General features: G+C 40.1%; 2 protein-coding genes across 2 annotated transcripts in view; one reads left to right on the top strand and one right to left on the bottom strand.

The window, feature by feature from the left end:
• Positions 1 to 3,222: 3,222 nt before the first annotated feature.
• olfml3a (olfactomedin-like 3a) lies at positions 3,223 to 8,723 on the top strand (the record flags this gene model as incomplete). The annotated part of the gene is made up of 3 exons (XM_079225597.1): positions 3,223 to 3,333; positions 4,791 to 5,112; positions 7,939 to 8,723. The coding sequence occupies 3 exons, from the start codon at positions 3,223 to 3,225 to the stop codon at positions 8,721 to 8,723; spliced, it is 1,218 nt and encodes a 405-aa protein (XP_079081723.1).
• A 3,273-nt stretch (positions 8,724 to 11,996) lies between these two features.
• syt6a (synaptotagmin VIa) overlaps positions 11,997 to 23,343 on the bottom strand; it is a gene marked incomplete at both ends in the record, with an annotated part of 53,419 nt that continues 42,072 nt past the window's right edge. The window contains 5 exons of the mRNA XM_079225976.1: positions 11,997 to 12,068; positions 13,182 to 13,332; positions 15,100 to 15,271; positions 16,351 to 16,471; positions 21,747 to 22,308. Coding sequence (XP_079082102.1) covers positions 11,997 to 12,068; positions 13,182 to 13,332; positions 15,100 to 15,271; positions 16,351 to 16,471; positions 21,747 to 22,308 — 1,078 coding nt within the window. The remainder of the gene's footprint in view (positions 12,069 to 13,181; positions 13,333 to 15,099; positions 15,272 to 16,350; positions 16,472 to 21,746; positions 22,309 to 23,343) is intronic.

Below are 23,343 nucleotides of genomic sequence, written 5' to 3'. Positions count from 1 at the left end.
GACTTTGTATTATTCATACACAATGTGAAATTTTGTGCTATTTTTCTGTAGGCCAATTTTTTTTACTTTTGATACTTTGAATACATTGTGTTGATGATAGTTTTGTATCTTTAAAGTAAGATGTGAAATGCAAAACTTGTAATAAAGTATTTTTACATTTCTGAACACTTCTTCACTCACAGTTCACTGTTGATGTTTTCCCATAAAGAGAGATGCTGCCATCTTGTGGTTATTTTTTGCAAAGGAACCATGCACAGTAGCACGTCAGTAAAGCTTTCAGTGCCAAAGGACATTTCTCTCTTCTGTCCCCTGATTAAATTGAATCAAAGAGTCCCACCCTGAAACTGTCTGAGCTACAGTTACACCTCTCATCTGTTCACCAGCCTCGAGCTTAAAGGTTATGAGACTGCAATATGCCGATGTTTAGAATAACATAATGAATCCTGAACGATGCTTTGCCTTTTGATCACATTACACTAGTCAATGGGGCAATTAAGCCAGTAATTAATAATAGATTAAAAATCTACACTGAGTGGCTGGCAGTATGGGACACATGATTCAAATTGATTGAGCAAAATGAAGAAAGAATAGGCATAAAAACTGTAATTACTTACATTAATCAAGAACTATGAAAACAACCTCTCGGGCATACCACACACACACACACACACACACACACACACACACACACACACACACACACACACACACACACACACACACACACACACACACACATTTTATAGCCAGGACTGTCAATGCTCTCGCCTGCCAGCTCCAGACAGGCAATGTGTTCCAGATTAGATCAAACTCCAGGTTGCCCATCTTGATTTCTAAATGCAGCTGTATGGCACTTTGTTACCATGACGACACTCACCGTCTGGCCTGCGGTCTGTTGGCATAAAAATAGAGAGGGGGTTGTGGCTCAGTTCAGGACTATGAAATGATGGCGACCAGCAGACAATCAAAGAAAAGCATTATTAGACTTCAGTTATTAGCTTATACAAGCTGTATGCCTTGAACCCGAACATCTCTGACTTTGTGGTTTGTTCCCTGAAGTGTAAACAACTTTTACGGCCTATAGTTTGACCTGTTGTGACAGGGATAGAAACAGGGGCGGGGCTAGAGGAGCGGCGACCGAACCAACCTACATAGTCAGAAGGTAGTGAGCGGGTCTACCAGGTAAAGGGCCCGGGGCTCCTGGACCAGAGCCGCTGCATGAAGGGGCTGTTTACAACCACAAACAACGAGACACAAAATAACTACAAAGACACACACAACTGCCACAAAGAGGCATGAAACAACCACAGAGAGACACACAACGGCCATAAAGAGATGCAAAATGACCGCAAAAATAAGATAAGACAAGATATACTGTACTTTATTGTCCCGCAGGGAAATTTGTTTTGCTTCTAGCAGCTGCAGCATAACACGCACTTGCCAGCATCACAATCCATATGCACCCATAGAACATATACACTCATGCATAATACGTTTAAATACACATGTCGACTTTAAAAATGGAAAAACAATAGAAGGTAATAAAAAACAATAGTTTTGGACAAAACAAGAGAGACAAAGAAAAGATGTGAAAAAAAATTCTTACTGCCCCTGGGTTGAAAAGTCCGGCATTGTCAGTCAGTGTGATCACAGGTCTATGTAATCAAACCCTCATGCACTGGATCACTGAGCATGATCTACAGTATACACCATTTGCGGGCACCAGAGAAAAGCAATCTCCTTCCAAGAAGCAATGAAGTGTTATTGACTAATTCTAGCTGTCAATGTGCGAGCGGAGCTGTATGTTTGAAACCAATAAGGCGGATCAGCTGACTCTGGAACGAATTTACCACTGCAAATCCCTTCAAATTCTCTTAACTTTCAAATAAGTGCAGTTTGGTACAAGTTCAACAGTTTTCGTTGACCTGAAAACACATTTTCTTAATAGAATAGCATGTTTTAAGTTGTTTAACTCTCTTTTTTATTTAATCGCCTTTTATTACTTCATTGTGTGATTTTCTTCCATTGTGATGATGACGATGATGATGGACTTCTCATCTTTTTTGTATTTTGTTTGACGGAAAGCTCTGACAGAAAATGAGAGCCTTTCGATCGGAGAGGCTGACCTGCAGCCAGTTACTCAGAGCAAACATGGGTTCACCAGAGAGAGGGGCGTGAGGTTGAAGTAATATAACCTGGGGTAGTAACACGTTGTACTGTATGTTGTCCAAAATAACACAATGGCGTTTATTGTGTTTGCCCTTTCCCCACTGCCCTTTCATTGCCGTTCTCTACCTCAGTGCCCCTGGGGGAACGGGAAAAATATATTTAACACGGGTGTACATCACTGAAAAAAAGGTTGAGAACCACTTGTCCACTAGATGCCTAGCCTTTTCCTGACTTCCCCACCCATCTGCTCACCTGTTTCCAATTTCTCTTGTTAGCCTTACAATATATAACCGTGCCATTTTTCACCCCTTCCCATACAGATTGTACAATATACAAGGTTGTGCTTCCCTTGCCTTCCCTTTGGACTTTGCAACCTAACATGTGCAACCTGGATCTGGATCTGCATGGCCCTGAATACCTGCCAGAACCTTCCCCTGCCCCTTTCCTGTGGACTCTTTACAACTCTGTTTGGGCTTGCCAGTAAGCTTACTCTATCATGCCTTCAATAAATCCTTGAACTGTGGCTGTCTGCTCTTTTGTCTGTGTCCTCCTAACTCTGTTGCCTGTACTTACCGGCCTTGACAGGCACCATAACTAATCTAATTGCAGTATCCAGACTGTATCCCTGCAGATATTAAGTTAATTTAAACTTTTTAAGAAGTAAAAGTCGGCAGAGCTGTTTAGTTATGTTCTGTCTATATAATCCCCGCTTATATGCCTGAGACAGTGTGTACAAAATGTGCACAGGGTTGAGTGGAGCAAGCACATTCACTTTTTGAGGACATAGAGGGGTAAGAGGCACAAGGCTCCTCCCTGAGAGTTTGTGAAAACATTCCAGCAAAGTGAGAGCGGTCAAAGAATTGGGAACTATCAGAGCGGCCTTTGACTTGCACTCTATCCTCCTCCCGTCTTTGCACATCTGGTTATACTGTATACAACGTGTTAAATCGGTTGTGTGAAGCTCTGAAGACGGTTCTGGGAGGGAAAACCTGAAGAAGCATCTAAACTCTGGACAAACAAAGAAACTCAGCTTTCCCCATTGATTAGCTCACAATGAAGCCGGTGTTTGTCCTCCTTGTTTCCACTGCCTGGACTTTCACTGGAGCCCAGTATTACTACCAGGGGCTGATGGATTATCTGGAGAACAGGTTGTTGGCTATTGAGGTAAGAAACAATACTCCTTTAAATGACTGACAATTGATCAATATAAGATGTACTGCAAAACTATACAATCATACATAAAATAGACAAAAATTACAATAAAAACTAAATCAAAAATATGTTAAATTTAACTATTCTAAAAAGAATCAGCAAAATACTGACCAAGGACTGTGCAAATAGTCACAGTATTAAGTATAAAGAATATGCGCAGTATGCAGAGATAGTAATCCAAATAAATTGTTTGTTAATTTGACGAACTGAGATGTCTGAACAAACAATCAGTAGAAATTAGAAATATAAGTTCCTGATTACTTCCTTTTATGTGAATTGAATGTATTAACTAATGCAGTCCAATTAATGCAATCTCTACCAGGCTCATCAACTTTACAGGGGCCTCTGACGTAACATGCAGCATCTGTCCAACAACATTAGTTTCTTCCGTGTTTTAAGACAATGACACACCAGTAATGAGAACAAGCTCAACCATTGCTGCCATGGTGTGAAACCTCCCAACATCCTAATGGAAAGATGTGTTCTGTGAAGGTAGAATGATGCTGTGTTACAACAAAGTGCCTCAGGGAAGGAATCAAATTGCTGAGAGTTCAGTATTGTGTTTTTAAAGTGAGGTTATGAGACAGCAACGTGTGTGTAAGACTGTTGTGGGCTCATGATAGGAAATGCAGGAGGAGTACATGCCTGGTTGCCTCGGTGTGTAATTTCAGTGAACTCTCATTTAAATAATTATTTTAATGTATTCTTTTGGCAGATTTTTTCAGTGTTGGAAATGTTCCTTTTCATCTTCGATGCGGCTGCAATGCAAAAATGACTTAAAGCTGTTATCCACATTCTATTTACATCTAAATCCGCCTCTCTTCAACCCCCTGTGGTTTCCCTCCAGTCTCAATTCCAATATGCTGGTTCAACTTCTGCATTGATATGAACACGGCAATTCATCAAATATGTTTTCATTGAACTTTCATTTCCATTTGACCACAGGCCCACAGCAAGCAAAGAGAGAAAATGAATCTGTGGCGGAGGAGACAGTGGAGAAGGCCGACCGTCTGTTATTAAATCTTGCTCTAAATAATTTATCTGTCTTTATGACTGTGTCAATCACACACTGAGAAACTCTATTCTATTTTGTGAAAGTGATCATGCTTCGCTCGGTAAAGTGGGTGTCTGCTGTTTAGTGCTAATTGGCAAATATTAGAATGCTAGAACACTAAAGTAAGATGGTGAACACAGTACACATTATACCAGCCAAATATCAGCCTGCTAGCATCGTTATTGTGACTGTTAGTATGCTGATATTAGTATTTAGCTCAAAGCACCACTGTACAACCTCACAGAGCTTCAACCATGACCCTAGGGTTTTAGTGAGAAAAAAACAATAAAAAAATCCTACAGTTTATTCTAGCACTTTATTTCAACACTTGTCTTGCTCTGCTCTCGTCTGGTAGGACCGCATGCTGTTGTGGCACGATCAATCCCATCGCTACCACACAGAGCTACTGGATTTCAAAAAGCTAACTGCTGGGGCCATGGATGGCCTGAGAAATCAACACAGTGTGATGTTTAAAGACCTGGAAGGAGCTGCAGTCCGAGTGGACCGGGTGGAGCGAGAGATGGACTACGTGGAGACCCAGACTTCCCCTCGGGCCTGTGCCAACAAGGCAGACAAAGTGGTAGAGCAGGGACCCTGGAGGCTGAAGGAGAGCAGAGGAGAGGACGAGGGAGAGGAGGAAGAAGAAGACTGGGAGGAGCTGCACTCTACAGTCTCTGGTGAGCTGCAGGGAAGTACATACACACTTATTCCAAATGTGCTCCATGGGATGGCTGCGTTTTGATCTTTAGTTTCCATTCATGACGGAGCCCAGGCACGATCACAACCTATGGGGTATATATATATATATATATATGTGTGTGTGTGTGTGTGTGTGTGTTCACATCACACCAGGCTGTAAACCAGCTGTCTTGGAAAATCAATGCCTCTGGAAAATGGGAAACAAACACGGTGCTGTTACAAGTCATTTAACGAAGCGCTTTGAGTCAGTGGGCAGAATGTTTTCCAGGAGAAATGTGGCCGGATGCAACTTATTTAATTCAGCACAGCTACTCCCCTGCATGCGCTGTTTGAGCACAGCATTTGTCTTTATAATCTTCAGATCCCAAGGTGTGCTGCTACAATAAATGCTGTGACTATCATTTGCTCTGTATAACACAGGGACTTATAACCCTTTTTTTAAGCGTGATGTGGAAAGTTGTGAAACACACAATTTTTTACTCCGCGACATATCGTCAGATTTCACTGACTGTGCACATTAGAGGTTCTGTATATCCTATTCAGAGCATCAATGTAGCAGCAAACAACTATTTGCTAAGTAAAGATACAAATGAGTAACCTGAGCAGATAATTGAGTCGTTCTCCCTCTGTGTGTGTTGTAATCAGAGCTTGTCTGTGCTTTGATTAAATGGTCGGGCCGGCCGAGTGAGCGTGCTTGTTAGCGCATGTGAGCGTGCCTAATAGGCTAGCTCATGGCTGCCGCTCTGCTGCACTGCGCTCATGCATACTATGGTTACAGCTGATGCCCACGCCCAATGTCTATTGCCATTGAGAGGCAATTGACATGCTATGATTTGCCCACAAAGATTTCTTTATTATTCACGCTGAGTTAAGACAATCAATAACACATCAATTGTAAGAATGATCTAGTTTTATCATGAACTGTGTTCAGAATCATATTGCCGGTCATGCTCAACAAAATCAAAGGAGAGTTCTCTCATTCAAAGTGGATGATGGTGCAATGCAGAGCAAAGGCTGCTCTGTTAGTTTCAGTTTGTAAGATCTCCTTTGCAATCTGGAGCTGTGTCTCTGCGGAGAGGAGGGACAGGAAGCTGCCCTGAGGTCAGCGGTGTTACTCTCCGAGCTCATGTTCGCTCTGAACACAGTGAGCCATTGTACATTTTTGTGAAGTGACCCAAAGCGAACTTTACAGTGTTGTAGCGACCCATTTCAGATTTGTGAGTGCAATGTTAATTTCGCTCCAGGACACATCGGGGCGGGGGGCATCCTTTGTTTGTGCGTTTTAATGAAAGCATTGTATATTGTATTACTCTTCCTTTTTACAGAGAGCATCTTAATGCTGTCTGTGTGCTGCACTCATTCCTCCTCTCATTATATATACGTCTTTGTGTCCAATTTCCCCCCCGACTGCTTTTTTTCTTCTTTGATTTGGAGAGCCAGATATTCACTGCTGCAGGCTGCTTGATGTTTTTCTAATGTTACAGTAGGTTGCGAATACAAATTTCACCATAGGAATGTCACTTTACAGGAATATCTTAATGGAACTAATTGTGCATGCTGGGAGATATAATTGAAAATTATTCCAATTATTTTAACTTCACACTGTGAAATATATATATTTTTTATTTATATTATTTGTATAATTTTTCACTATAGATAGACATGTAATTAAGCTGAGGTACAACATCTGAATGCAACATACAGTTCTCCCCTGTTGTTTTCTCTCGAGAGGTTTTAAAGCCTTACATATTAACATAATATTCATGACTGAATAAAACATCACCAGTTAAAACATTGTTAGGTATTATTTATTACGAGATCTTGATTGTCAGTGTCAAGATCACATTAGCGTACAACCCAACTGTCATCACATGTTGATTCAAATATATTTGTTGTTCCTTTTAACCTCAAAATTCAGCCTCTTATGAATCTGCAGAAACTTTTTAATAGAGCTAATTATGACAGAGGTCTTCCACTAGAATACGTTTTTCAAACAACTATTTTCTATCCAAAGACATTGTGGCATACTGTGTACCTGAGAAGAGAATGAAGTTGCTCTCCCTCTGTGTGTGTGTTGTACTCCAAGCTTCTCCTTGCTTTGTTGACATAGTAAAGCCAGCCGCTCTTATGGCTGTTACAGCCGATAGAGTGGTTGGTGGAAGCGTAGCACCAACCAGGTCTCACTCCTAGTTCGTCAAATATCATCAGTTGGTCAATGCCCCTCGGCGTCTGATGCCGTCAATGTGGTGGGCCCACCCACATCATAAATATATGGTCGGAGCAACTCACTAGTATGAACAGTGAGATATAACACACGGGGTATGATGAGATGGGTCAAGCAAACATAGGACTTTTGACCAGAAGACTACTGTTCATGACCTGTGCAAAACTAAAAGGAAGGGTTGATATTTTGTCACATTAGTGTCGATAGTCACATGACGCACGAGAGTCACAAGGCATGTGTCACTTAACCTGCCATGTTGACACCCATTGAGAGGTATTAAAAATGCTCCCAATCTCATACTTAGAACCTCTTTAAGGCCTGTAACCTCAACCACTTCTTAGTATTAGCAATGTGGTGCTACATGAACAAAACTTTCCGCCAAAGTAAAAACAGTTTTGGTTATTTGACACATTTTGTTGACTGCTTTTCTCTCAGTAGGAAAACATTTATTCTTTATTTTTAAGGTGAATTTGAAATCAAGTTAAAAAAGAATAATGTGTCTCCTTATGTGAAACAAAATCAGTGGATATTGATCTGTATTGACCGTTTGACAAAATATTCTCTTGGTGTTTTATTGCAGACTGTGTGGAAATCATCTCTGGCATCAGATCAGTGAAGATCCTGAAGAGAGTGGGCAGTCCCAAGGGCATGTGGACCAGAGACCCCAGGTCATCCGAGGTGTACGTCTTTAACGGGACATCAGGGGACAACCTCTACCAGTTTGGCTCTGTGCGTGACTTTTCCCGCTCCCCTGGCGTCACGGGCAGCAGACATATCAGGCTTCCCTCTGATTGGAGAGGTGCTGGCAGCACCGTCTACGACGGCTATTTGTACTACATACAGCAGGAGGATGATACTGACGTGCAGGTGGTCAAATATGACCTGCTGACTGGCTCGGTGACAGACGCCGCCATGTTCCCCGTGGAGAGCCACGCTACTGTGTACAACCTCAACCCAGAAACTGTTGCAGACCTCGCAGCAGATGACGAAGGCCTCTGGCTATTGTACGCGCCCAGTGACAGTGAGCCGAACATCCACCTTGCAAAGATGGACCGCGCTTCGCTCGATATAGAACAAATCTGGGACACCCGGTGCCCAAGGGAGAACGCAGAGGCGGCTTTCGTAGTCTGTGGGACTGTCTATGTTGTTTACAACACGCGTCTGGCCAGCCGGTCCCGAATCCAGTGCCTTTTTGACGTCAACGACATGGTCATAAGCGAGGAGGCCCCCCTGATCTACTTTCCCAGGAGGTACGGAGCCCACGCCAGTCTGAAATACAACCCGGAGGAAAAACAGCTTTACGCCTGGGATGACGGCTACCAAATCATTTACAGACTGAATATGAAAACAAAACTCCTGGTGTGACAGCAAGGATGTAGTGTCATGTTTTCAAAGGTAATGAGAAAAAAAAGAGGAGCCGTACGTTTATACACGCTATGCCATAATAAGTCTTTCAGCAGCGTGGTAGAGTGAAGACGGCTCACCCATAACATCTCACATTTTTAAGCAAAAGAAATAGCCTTTGAACTGTTATTTATTCATTTGATTCTCTTCTTTTGTGATATACCAAAAAAAACATGAAAATGCCACTTAGAGGCTGTGAGGTCTTACTGCTATGTGATGTTTTGTGTCCTCCTCTCTTTAATTTGACCATTTGATTCAGACAAAATCTCATTTCCTTTGTGCCTGCTCCTGCTTGTTCAGCCCCTGGCTGTGTTGTCATTATATGCTGTGTTTTATTGCTCCAAAACTCACAGTGCGGAGACCATTTTTGCATAAGTCTTTTAATCAAAGAAAAGAGAATCATACCACACAGAACTGATAACACATGACACCCCGTGGGAGATAAAACAACAACAACAAACTGCTGTTTATTTTCAGACTTGTTGAAACAAAAGAATGAAACAATTTGTGACTGAAATAATGTCTGATAGTTCAGTTTACTGTATTACACACTGGGTCCCTCTTATTGAAAGTCTTGATAATGATTTAGGAACTCATAATAGACTTGGCTCAACTAACAACTGTTGATTTCAGTCACCAGAGCATTTTCTCAAACATTTCTATTATTACAAATACAAAATGTTCAATAAAAAATTGGAAATTCAGTGCTATCTTAATAGTTGGAAGGGATACACGATTATATCAAGAAACAATACAATATTAGGCAAAGCTAGCAGGTCTTGAAAGACTAAACTGAGGCAATTGATTTAACAGGTTTCTTCTACTATGAAAACACACCACATTTTCAAAGGAATATGACTTTTGTAAAGCACATGTTTAAAACACGTTGTTTCAACACTAAAATAAGATAGATATTAGAAATCTATGAATAATGCCATTAGGGATGAATTTCACCATCAAAATAATTGTGTGAATGAGAGCAAATCTGGAGGGTTGTTTATGCTATTGTGGGTTACGTCAAGCATGAACGATAATGCACTGACTCGTACTCGCTACAAGTGCCAATTAGAGAAATGCCACTGCTCTGTAGACGCTGACCTACCAGCTGCCCCCGCACTGCTGTCTCACAAACACACACACACTGAGGTACTAAACAGCTCTCTCTGGGTACACGTACCCATGAAGGAAATGGCTAAAACAGATCCGGCTGGGTCTGCTGAACGAATCTGCTCATGTCTTGACGTCTGGCCCCTAATTTCCTAAACTCTGTGATATATAGCATGGTCATTGTACAGCAGTTTGAGCTGTAATATCACTTGTCCTCTGTCACTGAATGAGGCACCAGAAGTCGAGACCAGTCCAAGCCAAGGCCAAGAAAATTCTTACATATCCGATTTAAGTTGCTGTTTGAGATCATACGGATGCTATTCAGAAAATGGGTTTCATGCCGTTAATGTTTCCTGGCAGTTTTCTTGCCTGATATCACATTTGACTCCGTAGCTTAACATTTCCTGGCCCAAATGTACTGATGTTATCTGCTTGCCAATTACAGCAAAACCTAACTACTACTACTGGAGGAAAATCCTGTAATTAGAAACCAAATGATTGTTTTGTTCTCATTGCAATGATATGGAACCTCCATTATGTAATATTTTAATTAAAATCTTTTGATGGTTTACTGTTTTTCATCTGAGCAGATATAGCATCCGTTATAGGACAGTAATCCTAGCCTTAACTGACATTTTGTGCATATTTTATTTCACTAAAACATCTAATTATTGAAACGAGAGCAAATACTATTACGGAACCCAATAGGGGAATTATACTGGTGCAAAAATATTCGATACAACAGTGGTGCTGCAGTCTTTTTCTTAATCACATGAAATATCTACAAAAGTAAAATCCATTATCCACATGTTGCCGATGAACAATTCTGAATGGCAAATTAAAACAGACGCTCTTCCTGTACAACAGTATGATTAATGACAAACATCAAGAAAGTTGCATGTTTCCAAGTTCAAAAGACAATTAGGTTCACCTTTTTCAGAGTTTAGGTTATTTTCAATCATTATCACCACCAAAGCTAAATATATTCAAAATGCCAGTATTTTTTTTTAATCTCTACCTTTTTAATTATTATTATATTTTCTGGTTTTCTGCTAAAAAACAAAACATACAAACGGCAACCAGCAGACGGCTGCTGTACATGAAACTATGAACATCCATCAAAACCTGTTCAGAAAAAGAGACAAAGAAGTGCTTTTTAACAGTGTTTGTTTGAAGGAAAATGAGTGCTTATGAGTTTTCATTTGGAAGAAAAGCGTGAGATTGCTCCAAAGCAAACATCAAACAGAGAAGGAGGTAAGGGTGTGTTAAGTGTGCTCACAAGTTCCCTGTTTATAGAGCTCCATTGAGAAAAAGCTTGTTTCTGTAAATGTTTTCTTTTTAGTTGGAGTGCAATGACCATTTGTGCCTTTGTCAGACAATTTAAACCTCTCCTCAATGATCTGCGGATCAGATAATTGCTTATGTTCTTGGACCTTTGAAATGTATTTCAGTTTTGCTAATCGTAAACAATAACGACGAATGGAGTGGTTTGACATCTAATAGTTCCAAAATGCTACAGTTCAGTAATGTTTTTTTTTCTTCCTACTACAGCACTTTAAAATGAAATAAGAGAAAGCTGGACATATTTAAAATTGCTTCAGATCCAGTTTAAGTCTCTTTTTCTACCTCAGATGTCGCCTCCCCTGTGAAACCTCTGATGTGAAACTTCTGCTGCTCTCATGGAGCAATATCTGATGTCAAAGGGTTTCTTTCTATCAAAGGGTATCTGCGGCACAAAGCTAAATCTTCAGCGTCTAACACATCTCCATGTGAGGACACCAAGATTCATTCAACTCAGCTCGGACAGCTCAATAGGAAATGTCTGCAGACTGGATGTCCAGCCAATCTCTTTTGAGGACAACAATGGCAGCTCTGGTTTATCCCAACACCCACATTTCAAACCCTAAAACCCCAAAAGACTGCACTTCGCCCAACAAACTGACTTGACGGTGGTCCTAGATCAGTTCTTGGGAGTGCTCTGGGACAAGACTTGAAGGGAAGGGAGAGACAGTGAGAGAGAGAGGGACTGACAGTGGGGTTGTGTTCTGCTCAATCAGACAGACAGGAAGTGGATCAGCAAGAGGGAGGAAACCCCCTTCTGGGCTGCTGGGTCACAGGTGGCTCTGCTCAGGGACTCGCTGGGGGCCTGGGTGAAGGGCAGGAGCCTTGGCTGTCAAAGCTGGCTGTTCTCGCCTTCCACTGCAGAATAGAAAAACACATGAAAATGATTCATGACACACATGCTGCATCTGTCTTCTTTTTTTTCCAGGACTTTTTTGCATTTAATATTCTGAATTACGAGGGTGCAGGAAAATAATTGCTTGTGTCCAAACCTTTGTTACCACACACTCCGCAAAGTAACACAAAAGAGACTGAAAGCACTGATGCAAAGAACACAGATTGAATAATGAATATATTGACATGATACCCACGTTACATCTAATTAATAACACAGGCATGATTTTTATCAACATCTCATGTCTACGATTTTTAGAATAACAAAATAACAAAAAAATCAACATAAAAAATAAGCCCCAAAATAATAAGCACATCTAAAATTAAATGCAGAACAGAGAATAATTTAGTAAACAAATAAACAAACAAATAGATGAATTATATATTAGATGTACAGATGCAGATATATAAATTGACTTATTTCTCATGGAATTCCCATAATGCTTGAGAGGATGTAAACGGGAAGTATAAAGTATCCGTTGAGTGTGCTGATTATGCTGCCTGGCTACAACTTGAGCCACGTTTTGTTTACATTGTAGACACTTGACACCATTAATAGTATGCCAAATTATCTTCAAGCTGTTTTCGTTTGCAATGCAACAGACAACTAACGCCGGATAACTTTTATATTGAAGAGAATTTAAAAACGGAATGATTTCCGGAGGTCCAAGGAGCGTTTTTTCACCCATGTTTTCTACGCAGATGTAAGGACGTTTACTGGTGATGGACATCGGAAAGAGTAAGCCACGTAACATAACTATAAAACATATTTGTTTATCATGTCTGTGTGTTCAGATACCACTGAATTATTAGTGAGAAAGAGTCCTTTTTTTGACGCAACTATCTTAATTGGCGCCACGAGCTGTTTGACCGCCATTGTTGCTGCTGCAGCTGTTGACTGTCAATTAAGTAATTAAGCGGTCAAGCTACAATAATTACAACCAGAATGCACCTGTTCCTTAAATGCCACACGCTATATGTTTGTGCCACCCTAAAATCGCCCACCATCTCAACCCTTAATTCCTCATCCTACATGTTGACCACTCGTTTAAAAATGACTCCAGTGCCGGAACCGACCTCCTTCTCAGACTTCTTGGACTCCAGCAGGGGGTGCCAGTGTGCAATGGGCTTGCGTGGATAGGCCAGCATTTCGTTCCAGTGGTCCCTGCCAAGTCCCTCGGCATGGCAGCCAACCCTCATCACACCAATGATCTCATTATGACCTACCCTGTGGGGACACACACGTACTGTATGAATACAGCTGACTTAACCCGACACGACATCTCATACATCACATTTTTTACCCCTAATTGCAAGAAGGTCATTTTTGTAAAAAAAAGACCCAAATCTGAATCTGCCTATTTGATACAGTGAAACTGCAGGTGATTGTCTCCGTGAAACTAGAATTGACTCATCTTAGGAAGGAGATCTTTGCTCCATTAATGATGCCTGAAGTGTAATTGAAAGCCCCTGTTTTTAGTACAACCTTATTTCATTCTGGCATGAGAGTAGTGCAGTAAAGAAAGAAAACACAAGGTTTCTAAACAGTGTCTTGTCCTTTTATACTACACAATAAAAAAACAGACTGACCTTTAACATACATGCCCTCATTCTGTCAGCCGTCTGCACTGCATGCACTTCTTCCGTTTCCTGATATAGCTTCACACACTAAAACGGTATCGTAGTGCACTTCTCTTTCTCTGAAGAACTACAATTTAACTGACTCTTAATTTGAAAATGAGGAATAATCAATTGTTTTTCATTAATGTTCCCCTACAGGCATATTTAATAATCACGTTTAATGATAATTCATGTCTGATATGTTTTTTTCCACACATAAACATTGCGTTTTGTAAACACAACATTCAAAGTTGGCTCCTCCTCCCCAGCTCTGAAAGCCAAACCCTGATCCGATCTCGATATGCAACAAGCTTTGTCCACTTGTTGGTTGCGTTTATTTCTGCTTTGTGTCCACAATTTTTCAAAGTTTCCTCTTTCATGCGTGCTTATAATTTGGTACCTGGTTTTTACGTTGTTGTTTTTTTTATCATATACTGTATATAAGAAGTGGCCATAGTCGTTGTGACATCACCCATTGGTTTGTGGACTGACGATTTGGAAGTTTTTAAGCTTTGAAGATTTGAAGCCTTCACCATCTTTGATTTTGGGTGTCCCAATCTTTATTATGGAAGTGACCATATTTGGATTGTGGAGGAGTGACACCATGGTAGAGATGCCGTATATGGCTCTGGTGGCCACCTGTCAATCACAAGGTAGCCACATCCTAAAGCATACCTACTTTATTGTCTATTTTACTCTAAACCATGGGACCATAATTTACTAAGTGAAATATATGCGGTCGTGAAGAAGACTTGAAACTAGCGATTGAGACCATAAACTGTTTACAATGTTTACTGGTAATAAGTCAAGTGAGAAGTAGGGTCATTTTCTCATTGACTTTCATACAATCAGACTTCTTTTTGCAACCAGATGAGTCGCCCCCTGCCAGTAGAGAGAATGCAGGTTTAAGATACTTCAGCATTGGCTGCACTTTTCAGAACCGGTTGTTGCCGCCTGGTTGTAATAGAGGTTGATGCCCGGAAACATCCAGAACACAGCAAAATGAAAAGAGAAAATACAGGTAGAGGGCCGGGTCTCTACAGATACTTCTGGTGGTTCTTAACTGATGATTTGGAGAGATTATTCCTGTACGAGTGTACTTTTCCTTTTGTGTCTTCAACTACTAAACGTTTCTTACCTCACTGAAATGCCCATTTTTAGTGTGTCTGCACTAGGTATTTCAAATTTCACACATACTATTTCAATCTTTGGCATATGAATTTGAAAACATCATTCGGCACGGGGAAGGTGAATCGTCCAGGTGTGTCAACAATAAGCAAATAGATTTTTCGAGTAGAGGGGACTTTTATTTTCTAACATTCCATTTATTGTCCTGATCTGTTGGTTTCAAATTAGATGTTTGGTTTGTACGTACAAGTCGTAGTCCATGACAGAGATGTGGAGGCTGACATGGTCCATACTGTCTGGTGGGATGTCAAAGATGATGGCCTCATTGTAGGTGGGATTCAGAGTGTTCTTCTTTATGCTTGTCTTCTTCTTTTTCAAACGTCTCCCGTCACATATGAGCGACACCTTGACGTAGGGATCTAATGGCGGTGACAGGAAAAGAGGAAGGACATCAAATAAATAATTTTATCTAAACAGGAACTGCTGATAATGGAAATATCATCATGTTTCAACTAAGTTGACAGTTGAAAAGAAACTGCCAGAGCGAGAAACAGAGGTTTTACAAATGTTTGCTTTGGCTGCCAAAACATGCCAAAGATGAAGATAGAGCCATCCGTGGCATATTTCATCCCCCAGTGTGTGTGTGTGTGTGTGTGTGTGTGTGTGTGTGTGTGTGTGTGTGTGTGTGTGTGTGTGTGTGTGTGTGTGTGTTTTCTACTTAAGCATGAAAGCAACCCTGGAGGACCTGGCATCGGTAATGTGCATAAAAGTAGATGAGTCAACGGCTTGTGTAAACACAGAGGGCGAGAGGACATAGATAGCTTTAACAGCATGACTGAGAAAGCTTCCTGGTGAATGCCGATTTAAATCTTTATCCGTCAGTAACAAATCGCCTCGTATGATCCATTATGCCACGTTTTAGTCAGATGTAAGCTGCCCTAAATCTATAAACGACAAACAAGAGTGCTTGCTTTGCAGCATAATATGCCCGAAGGCACAATTTGATAGCATTGGGTTTAGAATGCACAGATTACAATGATGGCAGACAATTCTCGGTGTCTCATTTAAATCGTCATCGAACACAAGAAAATGCCACATTCACTCCACACCTGAATCCTGGTGCTTAATGCAAAATACATGTAACATTTTAAAAGTGATATCAGTACTGTCGGAAAAAATGGAATGGAAAACAAACTGCCTGCAACTATTTGCTGACAATGTCTTAATATTGCAAGTGTTGAATTTTAATAACTGCTGAAATAAACAGCACACCGCTGTAGAGGCGACTCCTGTTTCTTCACATTATCCGACACGCTTACAATTGGATAGTCAATTGATTCATGTTGAGCCACTGCAGCTGTAAGTAATTTACACAAATGCATGCACCAGCACATACAGTCACACACACACACACACACACACACACACACACACACACACACACACACACACACGCACACACACACACACACAAACACACGCACACACTCAAACGCACCTGAATATCCAGTGATGTCCATGGCCTTGAGGTTCCTGCACTTGATGACAGTAAGAGTGAGTCTTCCAGCGGTGGGCAGGTAGCATAGTGAGAACATGATCTCCCCAAGGTCAACACTTTCCTGTGAAAAACACGTACAAGCAACACATCTCTTTCAGTTTCACATCCAAATTTACGCTCAACACAGATGCTTTGATCCAGAGTAATGCACAGTAAGAGTCTCATTCTTAAGCTATGTTTCTGGGATCAATGCTAAATGTTCCTTTAAGTCTACTTGTTGTAAAGCTAGAGCACACAGAAAGTGAAGACCAGCGTCGGAGGAATTACTTACTAAGTAATACAAAATGTGAAACTACGAAAGGTTCTACATTCAGACTCTTACATATGTAAAAGTACAAAAGTATTAGCATTGAAATGTACTTAAAGTACCAAAAGTAAAAGTACTCATGCAGAATTATTATTAAAATTAGTAATGCATTCCTGTGCTTGTCACGAGTCACGACTTTAAATATATAGTTTGTCAATGCAGAGGTCATGATTTTAACTACTTTATTTAACCTTTTAATAATATATTCTAAATTATTAGTTGGTATATATTTTGTTTTATTCATCTAAATCTGCAAAGTAACTAAAGCTTTAAAATAAATGTAGTCAGTCAGTGAAGACTAACAAACAAATAACTACATTAAAGGTAAACTGGATAATCTGTTATTCTGCTCCAAATGATTGAAATTGCAAAAACATGGTGCATTTTATGGTTGCCTCTTATTACCACAAGTAATAAAGCCATAGTCTCACAGTTGAGACTAGTAAACTGGCTAATTAGAGCACAGACTACATATAAAGGTGTTAAAAGCAAAATAATGTAACTTCTCTCTCCATTTTTGGCTTGAAAAAAAAACGCATTATGAGTTTGTTGTTTGGTAACTGCAGCTTTGTTTTTATCGATCAGGCACATAAGAGATGCAGGCGTATTGTGAGTTGTGTTGAAGGCATTTTTGTTGTGAAGCACAGTGCTGCAAGTTAGAGAATGAGTTGCTGTAATTTTCTAACCCAGGACAATAAACATTGAGAGATAATTTTAGCTAAAACACACTTTCTCTGCAGAGATTTAAAGGAGAATTGACTACACTCTGATTGTCTGTGTGTTAACTATGGCGATGTTAAAAGCTCTCAGGTCAAAGACATTCTGCCACAATCAGTGAGGTGGGAAAGCTCTTTTCTTTTCTTATCATGGTGCAAGCCAGCTAATAAGCTAAGGGCCTTTTTTTTTATTCAACGTCACAGAGGAGTCACAAATGAGTTTATTATTTCATTATTTTTGTCTTTAAAAGTAATGTCACCATGTTTATTTAAATGTATTGTTTTTCCTTTTCAAAATAAGAAAAAAGATCTTTCGTCTCAGCCGGCTGCAGGGGCGTGTCAGTGTCTTGGTTTGATTGACAGCAGCTAGCAGGCAGAACCAGTTACAGCACAGGGAACATGTTGTCAGGGGTACTTAAGAGTAAGGGCCACACGAGCATTTAAACGGGCCAAAGTGCCATCATGAAACCAAAAAATATGAAAATGAATTTTCTCCCTTCTGACGTGTCAAACGAATGCAAATTTTTTTCGCAGTTGCACTTTAGCCTTTGAGACTAGCTGCGTACCCTTGCTTCCAGTCTTTATGCTAAAATGAGCTAATCCCCTGCATAGGAAAGATAATCTTCTAACATTTCTTGATGACTTAATTGTAAAATTATCCGAAAAAGTATAAATCAGAAATAATCCTAATTAAAACAGAAAATCTCCTATGAGTGTTTCCTTTATACTCTTCTTCACCTGTGAGCAAGAAAAATAAATGAAAGTGAAAGGTTCCACAGGTCTTACCATCAGCATTACAGAGCAATTAAAGTGAGAATAGGAAGCTGAACCACTGGGCTTCACTTAAAGTCATTGAGGTTATTTAGACAAATTAGTATAATGCTGAGCCTTTGGCCGACCTCCTGAGCAACTCTTTTGCCCGACAAGTGGATTTCATCAGTAGAAAATGAAAACAAAAACGGAGAGGAAATTGAATTTCCAGCTCAGTAACCCGCATAATCAATGAGTAAATCAGTCCCAGAATTGTCTTTTTTTATGTGAAAATGTTTTGTATACTCAAAATTACAAGCACAACCTTCCCACAAAAATATTAGCTTAGCCGTTACTGTATAAGTCCCTACTAAGCTGACGAGTGTCTGTTTCTGCCTCATATGAGTTCTTAGCCCCATCCTATGAACAGAATTAAGGTCACACAGACTCCTAATCACTATGAATGAGCTTGGTGAGAACCCGGCTGATTCCGTCTGAGCGCTGCAGTCTTAACGTCTTCTCACACATACAAGCTGCAATTTGGCGTTCACTGCTGTGCAAGTGAGGGATTTTGTTTGAAGGGTGTGAAGGTTCAGCCATAATGTGACGGCGCAGCAGAAGTGTCAAGTGTTGTAAAAGTATGGAGCGACACTTTGATTGTCCTTGTAGAAACACAGGCTCTTTTGGTGCCAGTTTGTATCATCTGTTCTTGCAATAATCATATTTTAGCCACGCTGGCACCAAAATTCTAATGATGTTAGTCTGTCGATCGGTCGTCAAGCCAGTCCATCACTTTAATCCAGACTGAAATATCAATATCTCTAATTATATATAATATAAAAACAATTGATGGTCCCCAGAAGATGAAGTATGCTGATTCACTTTTCCTCATAGCACTACACGTATCCAATGAAATGTCTTACTATCTTGCAGATGGATTGGCACAAAATCTCATGCAGATGTTTGTGGCTCCAAGCTGATGTATCCCAATGATTCTGAGTTTCACTCGAGCGCCACCATGAGGTTGACATTTTTGGGTATTAGTTGGATATCTCGACTATTGGATAGCTTGCCTTGAAATTTAGTACATGGATGATCATGTCCCAGTCTGAATTAATTGTAATACATTTGGTGATATCTTAAGTCATGAGCAGGTTGAAATATATATGTTATCCAATGCTTTGATTTATGACTTTATTGCTTGTAAAATGATACTCTCATCAGCCTCAGCTGTATTTTGTGTTTAGTGCTAATGAGCCAATATTAGCAGGCGTCATCATTTTTAGTTTAGCTTAGAAATATCTCGACAACTGGATGGATTGCTATGAAATTTGTTTGCCAGACATTAATGTCACTCTCAATTGTAATAACTTGGGTTATCGCCTGACTTTTCATCGAGCACCGCCATGAGGTCAAAGTTTCAATACAAAACTGCATATGGAGTTTAGTGCTAATTAGCAAATGTTAGCATTTGTACACACCAAGGGAGTAAACATTTATCTGCTCAACATCAGCATGTTTGCAAAGTGACATTAGCATTTAGCTTCGAGCAGTCAATTACATATTAGTCACTAACTGTATTTTGCGTTTTTATTGCTTTATCTGTTTATACACTATGGACGCCTTATTACAAAGAATGACTAGGTCTTGGTTTTTGGGAACTTCTACATGATAAATAATCCCCTCTAACACTGATTAGCATGTTAACATCTTCCCCGAAATAATTTATTCAGATCGAAGTCCATGAGTAATTCAGTAAGGGAAGTAAGTCGGTGATATTGATGATTATCTCTCCTTGATCTATGAACTGAGGAAAGCTGCTGGCTCTTTTCATTCAGCATTCCTCCCTCTGCTAAATGCTTAGGTCTCTTCCACTCACTGAAAGTTAACAGTGTTTGTAAAGCAGCATCTTAATCTTCAACAACACTTCCTTTACAATCTACTTCATGTTAGTTTTTTTTTTTGTTTTTTTTTGGGAACCCTGCCATCTGTGCATCCTTTATGCAATCTTGAATTTAATGTAAGCAAGGGATTTTGTCATAAAATCATTCGATGGTTCAATAAAGTTTGTGTGCCAAGGAGAGGGCCGCCTGCTTTTCTGCCTCCTAAGCAATAATGTTGATATTATTGAACAACCCTTGAAGAAGCTCAAGTTCAACAACTGGAGGAGGGAAAACTCTCAGAGTAGAGGGCTCTGTGGAGGTGATAAAGTGATGAGGGCTGTAAGGTGCCTAACATGGTGCCAGAGAGAACACTCTGTTTCTGAAAATGGCCACTGGACATCATTAACAAAGCCAAATGAACTGCATAAGTGAGCTGTCGTTCTGAAATATAATTTTGTCTTTGAGATGTTAATGCCTTGTGAGTACAGCCAGTCCCTTTCTTTATTTTATTAGGTGATGGAAGTATGTATGTGATTTTTGATAATGCATTTGATATTTAAAACACAGTACAGTGCTGTAGCCAGGATTTAAATTACCTCAATGCATCCTTTAAAGCTCTCATAAAATGTTGGTCGGACAAAGAAGGTCTCTAAATTGTTTTTTTCTGGTTTGAATTTGATGTAATAAATTCATTGTTAAATTATATTTTCTTGAAAATGTTATTCCCTCATGAAGATGCTGAAATGCTGCTTAGTGACAGAAAATAAATTCAGGTGAGGGAATGCAGTTTATTCAGTTATTGACCTAAAAGTAGTGAACATTTGACACTTTTGGGCCCTATTTTAATGGCACAAGCACCACATCTAGCATGTGAGCATCTCCAAGTGTACACGCTATTATGATTCATGTGCAACAACGCATGATGCAAAAGGTCCAGTTGAAGTTTAATGTAGATGGGGGTGTGGGGATCAATAGCTACACTCTCAGCGAGTCACACATACGGTCTCATTGCTCTGAAACAGTCGGGCTATTCACAGTAAAGCATGACAACAAACAGCTCAGCAAAATGACAATAAACTAACATCACTTTTGTTTGTTTTTGTTGGCTCGCTGGTAGCTTTGTGGAGCTAATGTTGGAATGAGAGCCTGCACCTGTTTGCCCACTTGTCTTTTGCTGAGAACTTTCAAGCCAACTAACTTCAGATTTTCAGACAGAACAAGAAGTCTTTGACGAACACCCCTTAAGTTAGCCAATCCAGACATGTGCATGAGCCAGCTGCGGATTTAAGGTAATCCTCAAACAACACACGACCAGTGAGCCTATCAATGTCTTACCTTTTGTCATTACTACTATTCTTTCACACACATTTGCTATACAGTGGCCGTAACACAACAAGGTGACTTTGAGCTAGAAACAGATCTGGTTCTGAGATGTCTATTCTTAACACGATGTCTAAGTAAGAACAATACCAAACTGTCCAAACGCTCCATGCAGGGGCCTTTGCCAAAATGTATAAACTATTTAGTCTAAAAAAAATGAAATAAAATACCACTATTGTAGAATGTACATTCTACATGCACAGCCCCTACTGTCACTTTAAAAGTAAATATAATTGTGTTTATACAATCAGTCATTTAATACTGAATCTAGAAGAAACGGTATATTAAATAGATTCTTACACTAGTGGCATATTGGATGTCCCTCCATATGTTCGTCTCCCTGGAGAGGTCCGATGTCTCAAACAAGTTTTCCAGCACCACCTCACCGATCATATCATGCCTTGAAAATCGGTCAAAGTCAAAGACGCTCATGTGGAGCTTCCTGATCGCTAGCTCATCGTAAGGCACAGGAAACTGGAAGCTCTCATCGAATGAGGGGTTCAGCGTCTTCCGGTGGACGCGAGTCTGGAACTTCTTGCGGTCGGGCAGCAGGTAGACTTTCACGTAAGGGTCAGAAGTACCACATAAGTCCTTGGCAGGTAGGTCTGATGCCCTGAGGATGTTGACTATGAGGGCCTCGTTTTCGTAGTCGTACTTGAGAGAGAAGTTAATCCTGCCACAGTTTTTGCTGCTGCTTTTCTTAGATGAATCCTCTGATTCCAGGGCCTTCTGCTGGTAGAGCTCTGGCTGAATGCGGCCGATGCCGGTTGACTTTTCATCATTGTCGACTACGTAGTCGTTCCCCAGGTCTAGACTGCCTGCCTGCATCTGCCTGGGCAGGTGTCTTTTGAATGAATTGTGCCTGCAGGGACAGAAAAGACGAGAAGAAAGGAAGGATAGGTGACTGACAAGGAATTACTTGTGGGAATTACTTGTGGGATGTTTTGAAGAGCTGTAGTGAAGACGAGCAGGAAAATCTTAAATTCGGTGGTTTTGAATTCAAAGGAGGGAGGTTTTGAATGCAACTGCCAACACATACTAAGCTGCCCTCTAGGAGCTAGCATTGACAGTGTGGTGGATTGTGTCATCTCTATCACCTGACTTCTTCTATTGAAGTTGCAATTGATCAAAGACAACAGCTAATGGCTTACCTGAGTTATTTCCTGTGCGAAAGGAAATAACTTGTGGCCTGTATTTTAAATGGATGAAAACAATGTTCCTAGAAATCTATAGCTACTATTCTCATGCCACTGTTAATGTTGTTATATGCTTGGATTATAGATTACAGTAAATCTGATTTGCATCAGACACTGCTAATTGGTGCTTTTATTTGCTTTGCACTGGGATTGTCTGGTCTTTTGTATCAGGAATGGAAAAATACAATAAAAGGTAATATATATGAAATATAGAAATTCATGTCAAGATGAAACGGCTCTAAATGTTGAAAAAAAACAACGAGAGCAAAATGAGGACCATGGTATGATCGATGCTTTGCTGCGTCAGGACACAAAATGGAAATGTTTCTGCTTCATTTTAAGGACAAAGAACATGCTTTATTTATATAGATTTTTTAAGTCTAGCTGCATAATAAGCAGAGTGGACTCCATATGTCCTCTTATTAATGTGATTAAAACGTGTAGTTCTACTGAAGCAAAATGATTTTTTTCTCCCCTCTATTCTATTAATTCTCATAAAGGAACCATCACATGTAATTAGCCTTACCATTATGAGATCCCTCTGAGGCAACACAATCTACAGTATTTATTCAAATTATTGTTTTAGATACAAAATTGCTGAGATACAATTTCTACTGGTGCATTAAATGTATTTTGTGCCTACTTACTCAAAATCTTTAGCAGTGAGGCACTTTTTGATTTGCATATTTTTTCCTTTATTT

The sequence above is a fragment of the Taurulus bubalis genome, assembly GCF_910589615.1.
Source record: "Taurulus bubalis genome assembly, chromosome: 11".
NCBI lineage: Eukaryota > Metazoa > Chordata > Actinopteri > Perciformes > Cottidae > Taurulus > Taurulus bubalis.
The sequence above is the reverse complement of the archived record's forward strand: the minus strand, read 5'-3'. Positions and strand labels throughout refer to the sequence as shown.